Source organism: Myiozetetes cayanensis, unplaced genomic scaffold (assembly GCF_022539395.1).
Source record: "Myiozetetes cayanensis isolate MyiCay16 unplaced genomic scaffold, myiCay2020 scf2-11, whole genome shotgun sequence".
In the NCBI taxonomy this organism is placed as follows: domain Eukaryota; kingdom Metazoa; phylum Chordata; class Aves; order Passeriformes; family Tyrannidae; genus Myiozetetes; species Myiozetetes cayanensis.
The window spans coordinates 94,480,811-94,503,516 of record NW_026087411.1 but is presented as its reverse complement, the minus strand read 5'-3'; the positions used below and the strand labels follow the sequence as shown (position 1 = coordinate 94,503,516).

Sequence of the window (22,706 nt, the reverse complement as noted above, 5' to 3'; positions counted from 1 at the left end):
TGTTCAATGACCCTCATTACACAATGCTAAACATTTTTGTTAATATTACAAAATAAAAATCTTTCCTACACTAGTATAATGTTTCTGCTTTTCTTTAAAGGTATGTTGGGTTTGAGATGGCCTGAATTTGGAAAAATTTTTCCAAGTACTTAACCTATCAGCTCAAGTAAATTAAGAACGAGGCTGAACTGGGACTCATGTTTTGCTTCTATTTTCAGTCCATGAGGAAAAACAATGTCAAGTACCCTTTTGTTGGCTTTTGAAGACAGCAAAAAGACTCCAGCTGTTCTCCAAAACTCTGCATGAAACCTTTTAAGAGAAGACATTGTCAAACTTGCTCACCATGTTCCAGAAGCATTTTCCCCATGTTCGTAGTATTATGCTCCTTTAAGTGGCTTAAGGGAAGAAACACAACCAATCAAACCAACCACATATTTTAATTGTGAATAATGTTTTTGCAACCATAAAGGCTTTTATGATAGACAACGGAGTCTGATTAGAAAAGGATTCTTGGTGCCTATGTGTGTACCATGAGTACATCACAAGCACAAATGGAGCAGGCCTTCTTCAGTTTTTAGCTTTGGTCTTTAGCTTTTATGTGAATTCATTTAACGTTTGAATACAGAAAGCAAAAGAAATTTAATCAACAGAAACAGTAAGGCATATAACTGTAAGATTTGTCCTTATCACAGTGAAGAAGCTTAACTTTTTAGATACTTTAGTGTAAAAAAATCAGTCATTCCTATCTTTTAAATTAAGATTTCAACTTCAATCAACAAATACGCCTGTGTTTACTCATTTAAATCCAGTCCTTATCTACTTATTTGAACATGGAATTTCAGACAAAATAAAGTTGAGGAAGTAATAGTTTTCTGCATTTGAGTAAAAGGTTATTGATCAATGTATTTTTAAACTTTTTATTTAATTATCTTTGAGGTAAAATGAAGGGAAAAGTTTCAAGCCAAAATAATTATTCTATGAAAAAGTTATGAGTTGTTTGAAAAGAAAATGAATAGTAAGACTGAACATGATAATTCAGCTTTAGTGCTGAAAATTGAACAGTACATCTTGTAGTTGTCCTATGTAGATGACAATAAATGCTTTTTCATTTTCTTTTGGATTTTCTTTTAGCCATAAAGAATATTTGAAAGTGAGAGTATGTTTGTATGATATCAACTAATAAAATAGCTCTCTAATTCAGACTTCTACAGTTAATTGTATTGCCAGTTGTAGATTAAAAAATGCTTAAGAAAGTATATCTGTTCTTTGTATTTTAGGAGACTTGCTATGACTACTGCGACTACATGTAAATACTTTTTAGGCCTCGTATAATCTCAGAAAACCTTTCTGCAATATTAATCTCATACATACTAGGTCCTAGAAAAGAAATGAAGATGATGTATCCCATTTACAGGCTTCAAGTTTGGCAGTATTTTTGATGCTTCCTTTCCAATCATCATCCAAAGCTGAATAATGTGAAAAGTTTGTTTCCTTGCATGATATAGCCCATATTTCATTTAGATTCATGCTCTGTCCTACTACACTGTGTAAGAATATGACTCATAATGTTTTTCTCTGATAGTTATCTCTCACTTTTTTCTGATCTGTGCAATCTATTTCATCTTTTCTTATCTGACTTCATCTTCTCTTTTTTTTTTTTTCTGTCCTGTTTCTTTAATTTAGTATCTCTATTTTCACTTGTTCACCCCCTTTTAAAAATTCGTTTCCCCCTTAATCCCTTTTTCAGACTCAAAGCACCAAGTCTGTTCACGGGGTATGTGTGGCTGATTTATTTGTCTTGGAAGGACAGTAAAGATGACAGGCAGATCATGTTAGTTATTTAAATCCAATCTGCAAGACTGCTGAAACCAACTGGAGCATTTGCTTCAGCTCTGCAATGAACTCTGTCTAGAGACTCTAAAGTCTCAAATATGTTTGACTTTTAAAATCTTTATTAGACATCCCGCTTTGCAGAAACTCCTAAATATATATTTAACTAGAGTTTCAAATTCATATTATAATAGTAAATAATACCATTATACTGCTTAATATATATGAAGTCATTATGTTGATAAAGGATTTGATGCTGACAAGTGCACTGATGAACTCTGTCACACCCTTCTTTTTAACCATGAGTCCTTATAATGCATTTTATAGAGTTGCTTATATCATAGAATCATAGAATCATAGAATAGATTGGGTTGGAAAAGACCTCCAAGATCATCAAGTCCAACCCCTGATCCAACTCTAATTACTATATCATGGCACTAAGGGCCATGTCCAATCTCTTTTTAAAAACTTCCAGAGATGGTGAATCCACCACCTCTCTGGGCAGGCCGTTCCAATGCCTGATCACCCTCTCTGTAAAGAATTTCTTCCTAACATCTAACCTAAACTTCCCCTGGCAGAGCTTGAGCCAATGTCCCCTTGTCCTGAGTAAATGCTCAAGTGTGTGTCTAGATTAGAACCAACGACTCAGCACCTTGGAAGATGAAACAAAAAACAAAACCAAAAAAAACCAAAACCAAACCAAACCAAAACACAAAAAACCAACCAAACAAAACCTCAAACAACCAACCAACCAAACAAAAAAAAGAAAGCGAAACTGGAAAAGACAGTCTTAAAACAAGTCTTATTTAATTTTGCATTGGAAAATCCACTCCTACTCAGTTCTATGGTGGTGTAGAGACATATCCGTCAACCAGGATTATCTGACTACCAATCTTACTCTTGGAAAAACCACCTCAACTGCATAAAAACAGCTGCAACCACATGTATTGATTAACTGGTTGCATTACCATTACATTATGGTCTCTATGAACTACTTTACCGTTTCTAAATAAGAAAAAAGACAAATTACCACTTTTGTTTTTTCCTCACAGAAGTTTACCCTAAATCACAGTCCTATCCACTTTTGACAAGATCACAGCTTAGTTTAGATTAAATACAACTCTCACCTTCCTGAAAGGCCTCCAATGCACCATATAAGGAGTGTTGGTAATAAACTCTGAAGTGCTCAGCTTTCAGTGAGTTTTAGGTCTGAGACACCTGATGAACTTACTGTTATCAGCTGAGAATCTATGTGCAAACTTTTAAGAGGTTAAGCTAAGCTCCTTCCTGCAATTTAGAGCATGTCTACAATTAGATATAGCAGCTCAGCTTGGTTGTTCCTTGGCTTCCAACATTTATAAACTGAAATTTTCCAACTTTCAAGTCAGAATTAAATGGCCAAATCATCTAGGGACCTTAAAAATTTCTTTGTAAGTGATCTTTTTCTGAAGAATAAAAAATTAATTACTAGTGTTTTTTAAATGAAAAAGTGAAGGAAGTATTTAAATATATTAAAATATTAAAGCAGATTCCATATATGTGTTTTATGATCTCTATTAGGTACCTCAGGATGAATGGGGAGGATACCCAGCTGGTGGGAAAGACGAAGAGATCCCCTGCAGAAGAATGAGAAGTGGTAGCTATATTAAGGCCATGGGAGATGAAGAAAGTGGAGACTCTGATACTAGCCCCAAGACATCACCAAAATTATCGGTTCGACCGGAGTCATTATTAAAATCCATTGGACAACGACCACTGGGAGATCATCCAAAGTAAGCTTTGCTATACCATGTTATACACCTTTCCGAAAGCTGTTATGACTTGGGAAATTTTTCTTTGGGTCTTACTGGCAGTGGTCAGCATCCTTAATAAAAAATTATCTGTACATAAAAAGGTAACTTGAGTGGCTTCATTTTAAATTAACTACAGTGTCTTGTGATTACTGGATGAAAAACTGCCATCTTTCTCCATCCATGAAATAAGACTGTTATGTTTACTGAAGGAAATACATACATATTTTTGTGAAAAGTTCAAAATTCTGAACTTTTCTTCTCTAGGATTGTTTTATAAGTCTTTGTTATTTCATTGCTTTCTCTGAAACAGAAAATGCACTCGATTCTATACTAGATATAAAAGCAAATATATAGTTGTACCATGTATTTGGCATATTACATCTTCTTTATCATTACAATGCTGTATCAGCTGTTCTGTATCATACTGATTTAAACACATTGTGGAGGACTTTGGGTTATTTTTCATGCATACTACCTACAATATGGCCTATTAAATAGCTAAAGCAAATCTTAAAACTATAGGGAAATATGTAGCTTTATATGTTTTCCAATAGGCCTTTATTTTTATCTCCTTTTATCCTTTCAATATTATCATTTTATAAGTAAACTGTAAGTATACTTATGAGAAGAGTTTCAAAGTAGCCTGATTTAAAATCTGTATCTTCTATTACTGTAGCTAGGCATTTCTCATTACTTAGAAAATTGATCTTTTTGCCTTGGACATAAACTGAAGAAATTAAAAGTGAAACCTTTGACCAAAGGTTGTTTATTGTTCTGTAGGTAATACCATCTATAACATACCATAGAGGATACATCTTTTAAAAAAATAAAATAAAAAAAAAATTTAAAAAAAAAAAAGCCTCAAGCAAAAATCCTTTGGAGATAATTGAATTGAATTATTTAGCTTGCAATCTGCAAGAAAACCACCAACTTTCACTATTATTGAAGAGAAGAGTTTACAACTTTATTGTATCATATAGCTTGGTCAGGCATATCTTAGGCTCAATTCAGGTACAAAACCAAAGGCATCTGTACCATGAGCTGCTGTAAGATTTCTGAGACAACATGAAACAAGATATACAAGTCTCTGCTCTCGATTGGCAATCAAAATACCGTATGGCCTCTCAAAGGGGACCAGAGACCTATGTTTATGCCACTGAGACAAATTCTGAATGTGAATCTGAAGGATTCATTGGAATATTACTTCTGATGAGGAAACCTGGCCTATACAGTACAAAAGTACTGCTGGCCTGAGTACAGAAACCTGACCATGGACACTGAGAAGACTTTGGAGTGATCCCTGGCAAACATGACCCCTGGGTCTATTAGCGCTGTCCCACCCTGCCTGGGCACTGTTGTAGCCCAGGTATCATGGCCAGGGACAGTTTGGTTGCAGCCATCCCCGTTTTGAAGGGTATGTCTTATCTGTTCTAGTACCACAAACTAAAATCTGTTCTCAGAGACTGTTCTAATTTTCCAAGTACTTAAACCAAATATGTTCTATGCTGTTCTTTGTTTTCAGCTTTAGTTGGACCACCCACAAAGGAATCTGGGTGGCAGCACAAATTTTCCAGTGAGTGGCAGGTCTTGATTCCTGCCCTAGATCACTACAGCTTACAAACAGGTCCAGACAGCAATTAAACATATGTATTCAAGCAAGGAATATATTTCAAGGAAAAAGTATTCCTGATCTGTTAAATCCTGAGGGCAGATGGTTATTCATGGGTCAATACCAAGTGTTGTGTCTTCTGTCAGTTTTCCATGTATTGCAAACACACCACTCAAAATATAATTGATTAAAACAGGGATGCAATGTTGATGCATGTACTGGGGTTGACAGCTGTGCCTGTTCATGGCCCCGAAGGATTTCATGGCATAGTTACCACTAACCACAGTCGGAAAAGGAGGAAGCTTTTTGTAATACTGTGAAATATTAGTAGGGGCTCTGTTGAGAATTTGTCACTATCATTGCACTGGAATAATTGAGCAGCCACTCTGCTGCAGACAGATATCATTTAAGTCCTCAGTTTTTCCTTAAACTGAAGGACAACACCTTGAATCTGCCAGCCTAACATACATGGGTTTTTCCAGTGAACTTCAAGCAGAAATGTGTCAAGTATTCTGGTTCTTGTATGCCTTCCTTGCAAAACTCTGCAAATTTCAGCAATCCTAAAGCAGACAGAAAATTTCTTGTCTCACAGAAATACAAAGTGCTGATCCTAAACCTGGGTTTTCACCACAACCCATCTCCTCCCAGTATATCTCTGTCTCCCTGTTACTGTGGTTACCTTCTATGTCTGGCAGATTTCTATGAAGGATGTAGCAATGGATAATGGTTACGGAGCCTTCCTTGCTCCTTCAGTATGGCTCAGTAATCCCCAATGCATGCTGAGTACCACTGATCACACTACTGAGCCAGGAGCCACGGCTTTGAACAGCATTCCTGCATGTATAGCAGGGCTGAATAGCATTTCTGGCATGTGTTATGAGAAATTACATAATTCAAGATGTCAGCTGCATTATCTGGCTTTTTAGCTTGTTTACCCAGATGGAGGGAGCTAGTGCACAGAAATAAAATGGGGTTTTAATTCTCTTAGTCCTCTGCTTGGGTGACAGAGTAGCTCAGAACTGGGGTCTGCCAGACCATCAGTAAACCTGTAATAAAAGCTGAATATTGATAGTTTTGGCAATATAAAAACATGCATTGGCTGCAAAACAAATGTAGATAGATTTCATATAAATGAACCTAGTTTTCTGTCACTGTCCTGAATAGGATAAAACAAAAATTAGAACAGCCTTCACTTAACCTTCAACAGATGTTTGACATGTGTTTGTGTTTCTCCTTTGAGTTTTATCAGGCATCTTTGTAAGACCTTTTTTTTCCCATTTAAATTCTCTTTCTGCTTAGGCAAAAGTAAGTGCTACTTTTTTGGTTTGTGTTGCTCAAAGATTCAGCAAATTGAACATTAAACATTTATAAACAATAAAAATACATATTTGAATCTGAATAAATAACATACAAATAGGTACATGTAACTGATACAATACAAGTATTAAAATTCTGAAATAATTTCTTTTAAGTTGCTTTTGGAAAGGAGTATATTTTACTACAAGTGAAAAAAAAAAAGAAGTGCAGAGTCTGCCACTGCTGGTTTTATACAGCTGAAAGAAGCAGGTCATACACCCAACTGCTGCCATCTGATCACCACCTCTTCAAACTAGGCTAGCACAGCCAGCAGGATCCCCAGCCTGCTTCCAGCCTAGGACACATGACTCACCTCTGAGCAGTGTACAGGCATGTTTCAGAGGCTAACTCTGTGTGATGCAGCCACCCTCTCTGTAGGATAAGAAAGCTTAACCATACAGGTCAGTTGGCCAAAGGGTCAGGTAATGGACATGGCTTATTTCTGAGTATAGCTGTAGCATAAGGGGCTCCATTTTTTCTGGATTTTTCAAAAATTAAATGTGCCCAAATATGTAGATTATTCACTGCAGATAAATGCATTTCAATTCTTTTTTTTATGAATGCTGTTTCAAAAAACTAAATAGTATGTTGCACTACTTAGTCCTATAACATCAAGCTGAAGACCAGTGTAATTTATTTGTATTATTATGAAATTGCATTTGAGTGAAATATAATGCAATAAGGCTTGGTGGTGGAGACAGGACACATACCTGAATCTGCTTCCTTTCTACTTTTTGCTTCCTTGGAATGGTGCCAGCAGTCCTATTTAATGTGGAAATTATCTCGGCTCCCACTAGTCCAGGAGAAATAATTTGGTTGTGGGTTTGGGGTTTTTTTTTGTTTATTTGTTTTGGGTTTTGTTTGTTTGTTTTGGGGTTGTTTTAGCACTATGATTGGAAAGATACAAAATCTTTCCAATGTCAGTTTTGGTATACTATGAACAAATAGTATACTTGGTCTTCTAGAGGTGAAATGCTAGCCCCTTGTATTCAGTCCATTGTTGTCTGCTGTGCAATGCTGTGCTTTCTAGTGGGGATGAAGTTAAACTATGTTGGAAGGCAGTTTGCAGAGGTAGCTTGTAGAAGGTGGGTCTCATGCTGCTAGGTATTTTCATTTACAGTAAAGATCAAAACAGTTTATGGAACTGATAGCTGAAACAAAGGTAGTGTCTGCCCTAAATAAGTTTTGTGCAATCCTGGAAGAGAGACTGACCCACATGATTTGTTAGAGTATCCTTCTAATGTAGTAAATGTCTTTTTTTCCTGTATTTATGACTAAACCAAGCAAAGCTGAGATGGAAGCCTCAGAGACATTGGGATCCAGAAAGCGAAGCTGAAAAGAAACCAAGAATTTGGGTCTCTGCAATAGGAAAATAATCCTATGACTAAAGATAATATTCTGGTTATTTGATGCTTCTCATTTTCAGGCAAAGAGTACTTAATATACCGATTATGTAAATGAACAGGATAACACTGTAGAAATAGCAAATTCCATTTTCAGTATGTCCTTTTTGAAGTGTTGCGAAAGACTCTGAAAACCATCTAACCATTTAGTCAAAAGGGATAACAATTGCATTTAGCCCAAAGTAAATACACTCTATTTGAAGATCATACTGGTATCACTCACACAAATGAAGAGCTGTGCTGTGCTGAAGTTTTCCATTATGCTCTGAAGTGACTCACAGGAAACTAGATGCTGCAAACATGAAAATGAAACAAATTAAGCTACAATAAAATAAATTCAGTGACAGCAAGTGTACTTCGTTTTGCAAACCTCTAATGGCAGACTTTTCTGTGTCAGCTGGTAGTCCAGACACCTTAAGCTGATGAGGGGGCAGACAGAAGAATATTTGAGCAGATAGGTAATACAAAAATTTAGTGTTTCAATGAGGCAGGAAATCTTCCATAGCACAAATTATTTGGGAAACTACCACAGTACAGTACAACTGATATTTTGGTTGTGTATTGACTGTGTTCTCCACTTAACCCTCTGCTAGGTTTTGGCCCCTGTATGGAATGAATGTCTTAAACTCTGAGTCACAGTCACAGAGAGAGCATCTGTGCCTCCCTCGGATGTTTAATGTCTTTGTGTTTTATGTTATTTCAGTCCATAGCTGAAGAGCACAATGCATGTCCGTATTTCAGCCACAGGCTGGTATCTTATTCACAGTCTGGTATCTCAACACAAAACACTTTATTCAGTATTTTAAATTAATATACCTAAGTAAGACATGAAATGGTTGACATGTTTTCTGGGATTTTGGTAAACCAGATCAAAAGAATGACCTTTCACTAATCTCCCCCTTTTCAGAGTGAGAGATTGCATCTTTCTGTGGCCGTGCTAACTTACACTTACGTGGACTGTAATCCAAGGCATCTTCACATCTTCTATTCTGCAGACTCTATTAATGGCAACAAAAACGTTGCCAAAGCACAGAGCAAGGGAATTAAACTGTAACAAGAAGATCTGACAGCACTTAGCTGCCAGACCCCTTGGTTCAGCAGGAATCATGGAACAGCATAGACTCCTCTAAGACATGGAAAATCTCCATTAAAAAAAAAGTCTTTCATTTGCAACCATTTGTGCTAACCATAACATGCTTAAAACACAAGAAAGTGAAAGGTAAGCGAGAATTTTGGAAGCAGTGCATCAAACCAAAGCTTTGTCTTCTCATCCATTTTTGCCCATGACAGTGCAGACACCATTATTATTTAAGTGACAAACAAATTTGTGGATATTTCTCTTTGAGACATACCACTTGGTAAGTGCAAACAGAGAAGGATGTGGTTAAGTGTGCTCAGGTGGAGGAGTGGGTGTGCTGCAAAAAGTCACAGACTGAGAGTTAAAGCACAGCTTCCTTGCTAGAGAAATTAATGTCCTATTTCAATATTATCCATTTCTGTGCACCAGTGATGCAAACCTTTTTTAATTTTTAAGGTAAACTTCAATTTACCATTAACTCTTCTTCTACATTTTAATCAGGACTGGTTTTGAAGCTATTCCTGAGAAATATTTTCAATAGAAGAAATGAGGAAAATCACTGGAAAAGAAACCTTCATCTTTTATATGCTTTTTATTTATCTTTGGTTTTTTTTCCTCTCAATCTTCTGACTCTAAAAAGCCTCATTACACACTTCATTAGTAGCTTTCTGAGGCCCTATAGTGTAGTAGCATCTACTCAGAGTCTCTGAGGGGTGAAATTGGAGATTTACTGAGGAGAGTTTGAGGGCTAATTACAAAGCCTTATCAACTAATAATGCAATCAGAGGGCTACGGGCAAAGTGATAGTGTTCTCTGCTGCAGTCAGTAAGATCTGGGTTAGATTAGTCCACAGGGTTAAGAGGGAATGCTGATGAAGGGCAGACAGTCATCTCGTTACCTAGGAAGCATCTTTTATGAGGTCAGGAGACATCCCCAGCCTTTCTTCCTTTGCAGAATAATAGGAAATGCTCTTAAGCAGCGTTAGGCATCTTGTTCTCTGAGAAGTAGCATAGTTTGAAACCCAGGGAGTCATTGAGCCCAGATCTCCTGCCTCACTGTAGTAAATACCAGCTTTATGTTGTAGGGCTGAAATGTATTACCCTGGATTAGGGATGGAAAAGGGATTCTAAGGATATAAACAAAGTGCAGAGTCTTTTCAGGACTAAAGCAGGCTTTTCTCAGAAAGATGCAATTACGTGATGGATTGTGGTGAAAATACAGTAAGATTCAGGCCAATCTCACAAGCACAAATACTGACATCAAAAGAAAATATGTTTCTGGTGCTTATTCGTTTTTGCTTCCAACAAATATGTTAGCTTTACTTTTAATTTGAGAAGGATCAAAAGCTGATTTTCTCATTTGTTTAGTTTTTAATAAAAACTAAATGGAACTATAAAGCATGTGTACAGAAACACTTCTTCAGGCTAGGATTTGAAAATTAAGATGCTTTTGGTTAAAAAAGCAGAAATATTATATATATTTTAACTTTTCCTAATTCTACCCAATTTTTTCTCCAGATATTATGTAGTCTTATTAATATCTTTGACTTCAGCTTAAGAAGGTCACTTATTTGTTTTAGATGTATTGGCTTTAATGGACTTACATGTGTGTTTAAATGTTCAGATGCTTTACTGAGTCCTGATAGTCTGTAATCTATATTTGTTCTGACCAATTATGACTTTTTGCATGTGTATATGAATATGTCCTAAAAGCAAATAAGAGAAAAAAAAAAGTGAGATAACTTCCTGAAGAAAATTATTAATATTTCAATTTCATAAATGAATTTAGGAACATATATCAAATATTTGAGTTCTGCTTGGATCCTTAGATCCATTTGCTGAACTGCTGCAGGATGCTTTAAATGCCTCTAAATTTTTGCCATAGCATCTGCCCGAATTCTGATGCTGATCAGTTCTTTGCTTACTCTCCAGGGCAAACTCAAAATAGGATATTGGAACAAGACTTTTAGTATTAGCTATAGATTAGCTATATGTGCAAATCTGTCACCTTTTACAAACAAGAGCTCTGAGTTTAGATTTCCCACATCATACTTTTTTATTACATGAACACTTTGAGTGATTTGGAATACAGGCTTGGTTGAGCCCACATCCTCTCTATCTTTGGAAGGAGTGATCAAACCACCAGACTGTTTAACTATTCTGGTGATTTCATCTCATTCTCTTCTGGGTCATGTTGTACCAAATCCCCAAACACTTACTGACGATAAGGGTTCTCTTCTACCGATGATTAGTAGGCGTTTCATAAGGATGGAAACAGCAGTCTCCACCTCTTCCCTAGCATATTCATATAATAAATCAAATGTTCAATATCTTTCAGGATTTTTTTTTTTTAAAAGGTATGGATCAATGCTGAAATATATAAGCATGTTAACAATTTAATTTGGACTGTATTCTCATATCTATCAATGATCAAAGAGAAGCTTCAAACTGGCAAAGATTAGGAATTAAATTCTTTGCTACAGAGAAATTCATGAGATTTATGTGCACTTTCAGTTTTTCAAAGAACCAGACTAAATGTGCTATTCCAAAGGGAGAATCAGACTTAATGTCTACACTCTGAGTTCTCCAATGGGCTGCATGCAGGCACATCTGGGCCCCTTTGCAAAGCTCTATTGACTCCAACAGGGCTCCACAGAGATACAGTGGGACTCGCAGCTGCTATACAATGGCACTGCTAGCTAAGCTTTATCATTAGATTCTAGTCGATGAGTTATTTCATGTATCTAAAAAGACATGGTTAAGATAGATCCAGATAGAGAAATGAATATCCATTGAAATGTAAATCTCTCAGTAAAATAGGTTTTGATAACTGCCGCTACCTCGATAAGCCTAATGCACCTCCCTTTTAGGCACCCAAGATGAATTCTTTTACAAATTTTATCTTTTTGTTCCAGAAAGATACTTCTGAATTGCATATACTGATTTAAATGGAAGTGATTGTACTTTCTTTAATGTTCCCATTCAGTCTCAGATTTTTGGACAAATGCAGGCATGATCATGAAAATAAAAAGGTATGATTTTAGACTATGACAATTCCAAAAATTAATTTGATGGAAAATGGACTTTCTCTATATTGGATGCTCCATGAATAAACCTGATAGACCCACTCAGAGTCAGAAGGTGACCTTCTTGCTGAAACTTTTAGAGGCTCAGGAAGATTTTAATTCACTTTTGGTACCTGCTTGACCCAGGGTGCACTGGTGGCTGAACATTTGACAAGAGAAGAGGTACTGTGGGGACTACACTATTTGAATGTGAGTAGATCAAGGAATGACCTTGGCAACTGTATGACATTTGCTGCCTTGATGGCATCAGGATCATATTTTTTTAAGCAAAGGTATTAAGTTTATGACAAATTATTATGTCAATCACTTACTAGAAAATATTACAGACAGGAAAAAAAAACAAAACCAAAAACAAAACAGTGAGACAGAGATCCCTTTCTCGAGAGTTATACACGCCATGCTCCCCCTAGGATTCTTTTGGCTGTCAAGTATTACTACTCAGGAATTTGAATTTGCAGGAAGAAGTTAGTGGGCTTCTCCCCCTGTACTCAACACTGCCTCACTTCTGCCTCTTCCCTTATTCTTTATCTATTTCTTGTTGTTGAAATATGCAATATTCACTCTATAGCTGGGTAACATGTTATCCCAGCTGTGCTATCAGACAAGCTAACAGATACACTGTCCCAGATAAGCATGCCATGCTATAGTTCACTTTATTTGGTTATAATACAGTATTGTGTCCTCCCTGAACACACTCAGGCAACCTGCTGGGTGCTGAAAGTGCTGTTGCAAATTCAGCTGTCTTCACTGGGAGCCCTGAAGCTTCACTTTTAGAGCAAAGATTCTGAAGAGCTGCAAGGTCATTACATGGAACTGCCTTTTCTCCAAAAGCTTCTCTAGGCTTTGAGCCTTGCTTTCAGCTAAGAATACTTCTCATTAAATTTAAGACCTCTTCCTAGATGCCCTGAACTTCCTCTGAAGCCAATGAAAAATGGAAAGCAACCCTTGAGGGCAAAAAAGCTTTTCAAGGAGATCTCTCCCTAAAATCTTGTCTGGTTGGAAAAGCAAATGGGAAGAGAGCTGACATAGCAATTTAATTTTTCCTATTAGTCTCACCCTCTGCCTCCTTTTCCATAGTATCGAATTTTAGAGTCACCTCCTTGATGTTAATATGTATTTGTTTAGTGGTCCTGGAGATGACTTGTCAAACCATCTTATTTGCACATGCTTGCCTTGCCCTTCTTCAGTGAACAGCTGAGATAAAAAATCCTCTATGCTACTATAAAGGATAAAAGAAAATTGTTTTCTTTCATCAAAGCAAAAGAGCTTTGATGTTTTGGAAATGAAGGTCAAGAATTTTGTTCCTAAGCTTTTAGTGGATCTCATTAAAAAGTCAACATTTACCAAGGTCAGATGTTGATTACATTTTTGAGCATTGAGAGCAACTTCCCTACGTAACTCTGGCCTTTTGGTTCTGGGTCACATATACGGCAAGGTCATAATTTTTACCATACACTGACACACTTATCATAGCAGATAACTTTGAAGCTCTATCTTAGAAAGAAAAACTAATAATTCCTTTTTGTCAGGAAAATTTCAAAGTATTAATCAAATGAACATAAGATTGCTTTTATAGCCTAATATATGTAACATTTCTTTTATTTTGGTCCGGTTCCGTGAATCAGTTAATCTCCTCTCATAAATGAAAAATTATTTAACTATCAGGTAATGTCCAAACTGATTCATCAAAACTCAGCTGCTTAGAAGTACGATGGAATACTGGGCTTCTTTCCCGAAGAAATTATTGCTGTAGAAATTGTTGATTGTATTTAATGATAGTAATACCTCACAGGGAACCAGAATGTGATTAATTAAATGCTAGGTTGTTGAGCATTACTTAGCAAAGGAGACAGTTACTAGGAACCAGTTTGTATTAATTATTTTTAAAGTAGTTCATACAGCAATTAATAATTTACAATTTAATTATATTTGTTCTATCTTTTCTTAATGTGGCTCATATTTTAAAGAAATCTCAAATGTCTCTTTCACAAACTGTTTATGAACTCAGAATCTGGATTTTGCCACCTGTTGATGACAAGCAGAAGGTCCAGGGGGGGCTCATCTGTTTTGAAAAATACGATACCAAAGTAATGATACCAAACAGAGTACTGACAATACCAGATAGCTTAAAGGTCTCTCTGCCATTGTGAGACCCCACCTGGAGTAGTATGTCCAGGTCAGGAGTCTCCAGCACAAGAAAGAAACGGATCTCTTAGAGCAGGTCCACAGGAGGCCACCAAGGTGACCAGGGGGCTGGAGCACCTCTGCTATGAGGAGAGGCTGAGAGTGCTGGGGTTGTTCAGTCTAGAGAAGAGAAGACTCCAAGGAGACCTTGTTGCAGACTTTCAGTACCTAAAGGGGACTTAAAAAGAAGAAAGAGAGTGACTTTTTTCATGGGCAAATATTGATAGGACAAGGTGGAAATGGTTTTAAACTAAAGGAAGTGAGTTTAGCTTAGATGATAGGAAGAAATTCTTGACTGTGGGGTTGGTGAGGCACTAGAACAGGCTGCCCAGAGCAGCTGTGGATCCCCCATCCCTGGCAGGATTCAAGGCCAAGTTGGATGGGGCTTTGAGCAATGTGGCGAGTGGGTGGCATCCCTGCCCATGGCAGGGGGATTGGAACTATGTGACCTTTAATGTCCCTTCCAACGTAAGTCATTCTGTGATTCCATGATTAAGTAAAGCATATGCAAAGAATCAGAATGACTCAAAGCAGGTGTCAGTCATCAGCCTGCTGCCTATAGAAGAAAGGAAGTTTAGTTACATCCAGCAACTAAATGTAGATAGTGAGGCTCTACATCACCTCACCTCATCTAATATATTTGTCTTCATACCTATGGGAACAAAAAACTGCTGCTACAATTCTTGTTTTTATCATCTGAAACCAAATTAGACCCGCTATCAGACAGCTATCTTAATCATAGAATCACTTTGAATGTAATGACTTAATTAACCTCTGAGCACATGTCTGCAATAATCTCATACATTTTATTTCAGTTTTAGCAGTTATAGTTTCTACATAGTTTACCTCTCTCATGAGGTTACAAAGATATTGTATAGAAGGCACCAAATAAAGACAGGGGAAAAAAAGTTGGGTTTTTTTCTCCAGGGAAATTTCTTTAGAATTTGAAAAAATGCCTGCCTTGAACAAAGACGAGAAAACAAAACCCTTCCTTTATTATGCTTCACCAGCTCTGTTGCTCTTCTTTGGACATGCTCCAACAAAATTTATTAGGAAAAATTTCTTTGCTGAAAGGATTATTAGGCATTGGAACAGGCTGCCCAGGGACGTGGTTGAGTCACCATCCCTGGAGGTATTTAAAAGACATATATGTGGCACGTAGGGACATGGTTTAGTGGTGGACCTGGCAACGCTTGGTTAACTGCACTTAACAGCTGCACTTAATGATCTTAGAGGTCTTTTCTAAACTAAATTATTCTGTGAGTCTAAGACAGCCTGTCTTAGAGGAGCAGCTAGCCTATCCATTGGCAGATACACCAAGGAAGCACAGCTATGTCTGTGTTGACCCTGAGATGGGAGAACACATGGAAATGCTTGAGAACAGGTCTCCCAAGTAGGGTCTCTAAATCCCATCTGCACTTGCAGCTGATGATATGAGGGAATACTGGCTCCTCACATGTCAGACATCAAAGAACATGGCCACACAGGGAGATGGATCTTAGTACTATTTGCTTTTCTAGTCAAAGCCATGGTATCTGGGATTCTTCCCTGAATGTTCCTCAGGGATTGCATCCAGCCCAAACTCAGGTTGTGTCCACTTAATGAGGAACGCTGAGTTCTTCCTCAGTCACCAAGCTACGGTCATGCTCAGTGTTTGATAAATATTGTCTGAGAAACAAGATCCTTATCTCACAGTAGGAGTTGAACCTGTGGCTTTCTCATTCACTGAGTGGTCTGGTCCTTCCAGAGAGGAAACTTGGTCCTTCACAGGGAAATTTCCAACAGCCTGAGCACACATCACAACCACCGCTGGACTGACCTCTCTGCCAGTTCAGCATGAAGTAACTGTATGGCTAATATTAGACATTCAATGGGCACAAATCTGTTGTTCCCAGAAACTGTTTTTGTGAAAGCTTCTGTAAGGAATAAATGTAAAAACTGCCTCTTTACCACATGAAAACAAATATTTTCTGGGACATTAATTAATTTCTGCACTGATATCTAGAGAAAAGTGTTACATGACTTCTAAAATCAGGTTTACAGAGTTCTGTGAACCCTTGTGAACAATGTTTGTGACTTTAGGGTTTTTTTATTCAAAGCAAAGTATTGCACTTTTCTTAGGTTTATTTTCCTGGAATGATAGATAATCAATATACTTAAAGCAAAACATGAAGGCCAGCATACCCGTGGTGTGAAAGCATACTGAAAGGCACTCAATGTGGTGTTAAGTCCCAGTCCTCTAAACTGTGGAGGAGATGTGTTGTCAGAAAACAATTTTTAGCGTTTTGTTCACTTGGTCTGACTACCTTATTAATTTTTTTTTTTTTTAGTTGAACATGGGATATTTTAATCTTTTGTAAAACTCTATCAATCCTTTGAAGATAAAAGATCTCTTGATGCCTAACACGCTGATGAAAACCAGATGACAAGTAGCAGATTTTATCTATGAAGACAGATTTTTAGTTACTTTGCTTTGTGCTTTAGCTCTGGTTCTTGTTCCTGTTGACCTAGACATTGTCTTTTAGTACAGTTCAATGTTAATAGCCAGGAGGATTGATGATGTTTAAATACAGCAAAGACTTAAAATTTCATATTGTCTTGGTAGCAGAACCACAGACAGATTCTCTGCTTGTGCTAAGGCGTTTGACTACAACAGATCTGTGATGCTTTATTTAGAGTAAGATTTGGACCCTGGGGAATGGGATTGTGAGTCATACAAATTACTGTCTTTAGTGTCCTAATTGATTCCATCTGTAGTTTTACACCCTTTCCTTTTTTCTTCCTCTTTCCTTTGTAGTCAGAGCTACCTTCAAACTGCAAGTGACGTGCCTGGGGGTCACAACCTGGATCCCTCTGCAAACTACAATTCCCCAAAGTTTCGCTCAAGGAATCAGAGCTATATGAGAGCAGTGAGCACGCTCAGTCAGGCCAGCTGTGTTAGTCAGGTGGGAAATTCTTCTTATAACTTTTCTTATAGGTTAACTGCAGATGTGAGAGTTGTTACTAGTGGATGGGTTTGGCATTTTGGTTTTTTTTTTAAATTTATATCAAGTTGAAGATGTACATTGTCAAAGTAATTCCGTTCTAAGGAATGTAACTCAAAATTTCAAGAAAAATGCTAAATACTAGAAACAAAAGGATACTACCACACGTAATATTTTCCATTTATTTTTTTGTTAAAAATATAAATACTGGGTGTTTAATTTTCAGTCTGCCTTAAATATTTCAATGTTAAGAAGATTCAGACTGAGAATGAGGAGCACACTCCTACAGTACTTATCCTCTGAAAATACCTAATCTGATTTCAGTAAATGTGGATTACCAGATTAAGATACAGATTGAAAAAAATTATGCTCCAAAGGAGCAGTGATTCATCTCTAAACTCAATCCCCACTCTTTTTGAGTGGAAGAATAAGTCCCATCAACTATTCTATATATGGGTTCTGAAAAGATAAATTTTTTCTCCCTACAGGTTTTATGTCAGTTACTTAGTACTAACTTCTGTTAAAGTGAGATCTGAATCAGACCTGAAGTGCAAGCAGCCTTAGGAAGTATGTGCATGTTTTGTTTAGCAGAGGGCTTTACATATAATTCCCAATGTTTCTAATGTTTATTGGTCCTGACATTTCTTCCCTGTGTTGTTTCATGACAGGTGGGCCCTTCCCTCTTCTCAGATATGTTATTAAGTTTCCTTTGACCATTTAGTGAGCCACCTAAGGGTATACATGCACAATGTTTATGTTAAAAGGGACATATTTTTAAAGCTTTTTAAAGCAATTTTATATTCATTCATTTTCAATTTGTATTGCATGGCTATTCAGGCCTGGATGCAACTCGTCTAACTTGAGGCTTTTAAGTGAGGCAACAACTAAAGCTTCCTCTGTAGTTAATGGAGTGAAACAGTTTCTCCCCGCACATCTAGAGTGGGCAGAGAGCCCTCTGGAAATGCCTGTCAGTAACCACTGACTGTAGAGAGCTGGGAAGGACTAGTCATGTGACTAATGCCCTTTAGTCAAATTCCTTAATTTGTATGGGGTAATTCTAAGTATAATCTTGCACAAGACACTTTGGAATTAGAAACAGACATTTTCCAAGCCTTTCGTTACTTTTCAAAACTCCGTTTTTTAAACATGTCCTCATCATTCTCATGCCTTGGTTTTTATCATACCGGTTTGGTTATTTTCTATTTTTATTACACTCCGGTTTTGAGAAAGTTTCATAATGATTAGATCCTCCATTCAAAGCAAGTGCTATTGGCTGTCACCTAACAATGTTATCATATAGAGCTATTCTGCCTCTTTGAACATGTCTGTGCATATAGTTCAGTGTTTCCAGACCAGTAATAAATGCATTTATTAGATATTACACAAAGCAAATGTATTAAATATCAAGTTCTGAACCTTTGCTGTTTCCTGTTCTTTTCCATGACACCATCATATTATTGTCCCATCTGTATAATATCAGTTTATTTTTATATCATTTTGTTGTGAGATCCTTCCTTTTTCACTCCTGACAAAGGGAAAAGTCAAGAAAAATGCTGAGTGATATGGTTTATATTTTTAATTTAAGTTTAAACCCTTTTATTTTTATATTCTCCATGACCTTAGTTTGAAAGAAGTGGTTAAGACTTACAGTGTTTATGGACTAAATTATCATAGATTTCCTTATCAACAATATTGAAGAATAGTTCAGAGTAAGATTTTTAAAATCTTTTTGAGATTACATTAGTCTACTTACCTTTAATAAAAGCCAATTTTATGAAGGGTAATGTAATTCCGTTCAGAAGAGTTTTAGTAGCCAAAACATCTTACTCAAAATTAAAATATCAGTTATTCATAATGATCAGAACTTCTGTATAAAATTTCCATTTACTTAACTAAAATCCTAAACCAACTCTCTTACCATAATGAATAAAGCACTAGGAGCACTTAGCAGCTGTATGGGGAAATTAATATCAGCTGGATGTGCCATTTACTGATGCTATAAATTTAACTTGTAAAATTATTCATACTGATTCTGATTTTTAGCACTCTCTTTTTAAAAAAAATATTTTTGGAAAGTCATGCATTTGTCTGTCTAGTGTTAGCTTCCTATCTGATTTTGGATAAACATAATATTGAATCATTCAGATACATTTACAAGTAGTTAGGACTGACTTCAGTGAACCTGTTAAAAATGCTGTAGGCAGAATTTAGGCACTAATCCTCAAAACTGCAACACGCAGTTCCCTACTGAGAGGTTCCATAAGCTTGTCCAGCCTGCATGAGCTCTGTTTATTATGAAAGTTGCCTAAAAATGTACAGTGTTGCATCATGGACCAACCTGCAAGGCAGGGTCAGCAGGTGGATGCTGCGTGCTGCCCAAGCACTGGGGGCAGCTGCTGTAATACCCCAAGGGATGGGCCTGTTAAGGGTGCAGGCAGGCTCTGCTGGGGTGCTCTGACAGGCAGGGTTCCTAAGCATGCTTGGTGGCAGAAGTATCAGACTTTAAATAATGCTGCTGAAAGAAAGTTTTTTTCCATTGTAGTTGAATGGCTAACCCACTTAACCAGGGAGTGAGTTTGGTTTAGGGCCTTTCTCAGCTAAATATGGTCCAAGCAGTACTTTCTCATCTGACCACTTTTCATTCAGTTTCAGACAATGGTTATTCTTTCACATGCTTCACTGGACACAGTTCTAGATGCAATATTTCTCAAACCTTTCAGAAGCATCACCTCCTCTGAACTTTTATACATCTTCAGGAATGAGATACTTCCTTGAGCCCCTTTATGTGAGAGGAAGATAACTGGCCACACAGGCTAAATGTCCACATGAGTAGTAACTTTGCTGATAAGTGAGGACCCCAAGCAATCTTTTGAGGCTAATATCAGCATATTTAGGTTTGGTTCTCCTGTCCTGGCAGATCATAGATTTTTATCAGTACAGAGTATTCTTGTTGGTTACCATTAAATCATGTATTTACAATCCTCTGGCTATGCCAAAATATATTAAATGTAAAATTAATGTATGGCATGTGTGTGCATGTGTGATGCACTTAATATATACATGTAAACAGCTGATATACATTAAACAATGTGAATGTGATCAGAAGGGATTACTAAGTTTTAACTATTTGCTAAAACAGTTCTTCATCAATGTACAGGTGTCCATTTGAGATGTTGAGGCCGTGATGATCACAAAAAAGCAAGTCAAAAATCAAATGCATTGTTGTTGTTTATTCAGATGAGTGAAGCAGAGGTTAATGGGCAATTTGAATCGGTGTGTGAATCAGTGTTTAGTGAAGTTGAAGCTCAGGCAATGGATGCCCTTGACCTCCCTGGATGTTTCCGAACAAGAAGCCACAGTTACTTGCGTGCCATTCAGGCAGGCTATTCCCAAGATGATGAATGTATACCTGCGCTGACATCTTCCAACATCACCTCAACTATCAGGTCAACCACAGGTAAGCAAGTCTACACTGACTTTTCCCCTGTTCTGCATGTAAGAATATGTCATCTTGTTTTCTAAAAGTTTGTTTGACACTGTAAATAATTTCCCTGTGTAGTGATAGTTTTTGATACCAGTACTCTTAAGATTGTAATACTGTATCATTGTGGCTACATCTTGGAATAAGCACCTTTGGGGAAGAATCCTGCATGCATGATGTAATGAACCTGGATTTTTGACTTCCATTCCCCATACATACAGTTATCTAGGTGTAAATATAAAAGTACAAGTGCAAATGGTATAATTTAGATATTGTTAGACATGTCTGTGGTTTATCTATCCAGTAGTCGATCTTCTAAATGAGATTAGTAGCAGTAAGTTTAATTTAGGTCCTTAAAGCGTCAAGAGAAAGAGAGAAGCAAGATTAAAAATATTTTGTCTAAACACTTGAAGGCAACTAATTTAAAAGGGAATTATTTGCTCTTAGTCAAGGTGTAACCAGTTGTATCAATACAGTGAATTGTAAACATTATGGCAAGTTTCACACATCTGCCATTACTCATCAGTAATAATTTACATTCTTGTTAAAACACTGTTAAGATCTTTTAAGATTCTTTTAGCAACTTCTTTTCTCCTAATAGTTGCTTAGCAAAGATGGTAACTTTATTCATTTTAGAATATTAGCATGTATTGGTAGAGAAAAGATTGCATAGAGAGCAGTTAAATAATTAAGATGAAATCTATAGGAAATATGTATTCTTTGTTAAGTGATGCAAATTCACTTTTATATTTCCAAATACGTTAATGTAATTCCTAATTAATACTGTCCTTTCCACATGCTATTAAATTGCAGTGCAGGCTACCCATCTACAGAAGGTAAAAATGAGCCCAAAATGTATCACATAAAAATATAAAAATACTTTTAAAATTATTTGTTTGACACATCTGTTGTATAACAGAACAGTGGGAGCTTAGAAAGGAAGTAAGCTGCAGTTGAATAACATACATTTGCATTCCAGAAGTAGCATAAAATGTTATTTTATCTTAAGCATAGTATTTTAATTGCTATATATAACTTTGTGTAAAACTAGAAATTGTGGCCTACAGTGCCCCCTCTAGGGATATTTCTGTCCTTTGATTAATAGAAATGCTATCTTGGTACAAAGTGAGATTTTATTGTTACCCCGGAGACTGATTTTCATCTTTATCATATAGTACACTGTGTAATCATTATGAAGACACCTTCCATGGCAAAAGACACTAATAGATACTTATTTTGGTGTCTGACTTCGGGTACTGAATTGGAGTAGTTTCAGAATTACTTTCAGAATTACCAATACAAGTGGATTGGTTTTAACCTAGCCTGTCTTGAGTTTACATACTAGATAAGCGAAAATTCTCACTGAAAGGAATTTATTTTATTTACTCTGGAATGACAAAGCTAAATAAGAGAATATGTTTGGGAAAGTGTAGGATTAAGGTAGTAAGTATATTTGCATCACAGTGTTTTCATACTTTTGTATTGATTAGCAGGCTGGTGGTTAAATAGTGTGGTTTTGAAAACTTTAACCTTCATTTTGCACGTAGCTTCTCCCTCATCTCAGAAATGATTTATCAGATACATTTCCTTGCCCACATATGTAATTACTCTTCTCTGTTGTGGTGAGGTGATATTGACATTCTGGAGAAAAAAGATTATTTGAGGTGTTTTCCTGATCCAAAAGTGTTTCCAGGCTTGTGGACTATATACAGTTCTGATTGTGGTTCTGTATTCGATATATCATCTCTGTACCACCAAGCAAGTTTGTCCTCAGCTTCTATATAAGGTAAATATTCAAATTAGAAATAATTTTCAGTTTTACAAAAGAGTAAGGATCAGTTGATTCACTTTTAATCAGAAATTTCACTTGCCAAATAAGTTCTTATTTTTAAAACTCTAAGGG

General features: G+C 36.6%; 1 protein-coding gene across 26 annotated transcripts in view; it reads left to right on the top strand.

The window, feature by feature from the left end:
* DLGAP2 (DLG associated protein 2) overlaps positions 1-22,706 on the top strand; it is a 448,813-nt gene that overhangs the window by 379,449 nt on the left and 46,658 nt on the right. For all 26 annotated transcript variants that reach the window (XM_050315350.1, XM_050315349.1, XM_050315348.1 and 23 more), the window contains 3 exons: positions 3,391-3,602; positions 17,136-17,283; positions 20,560-20,779. In XM_050315350.1, coding sequence (XP_050171307.1) covers positions 3,391-3,602; positions 17,136-17,283; positions 20,560-20,779 — 580 coding nt within the window. The remainder of the gene's footprint in view (positions 1-3,390; positions 3,603-17,135; positions 17,284-20,559; positions 20,780-22,706) is intronic.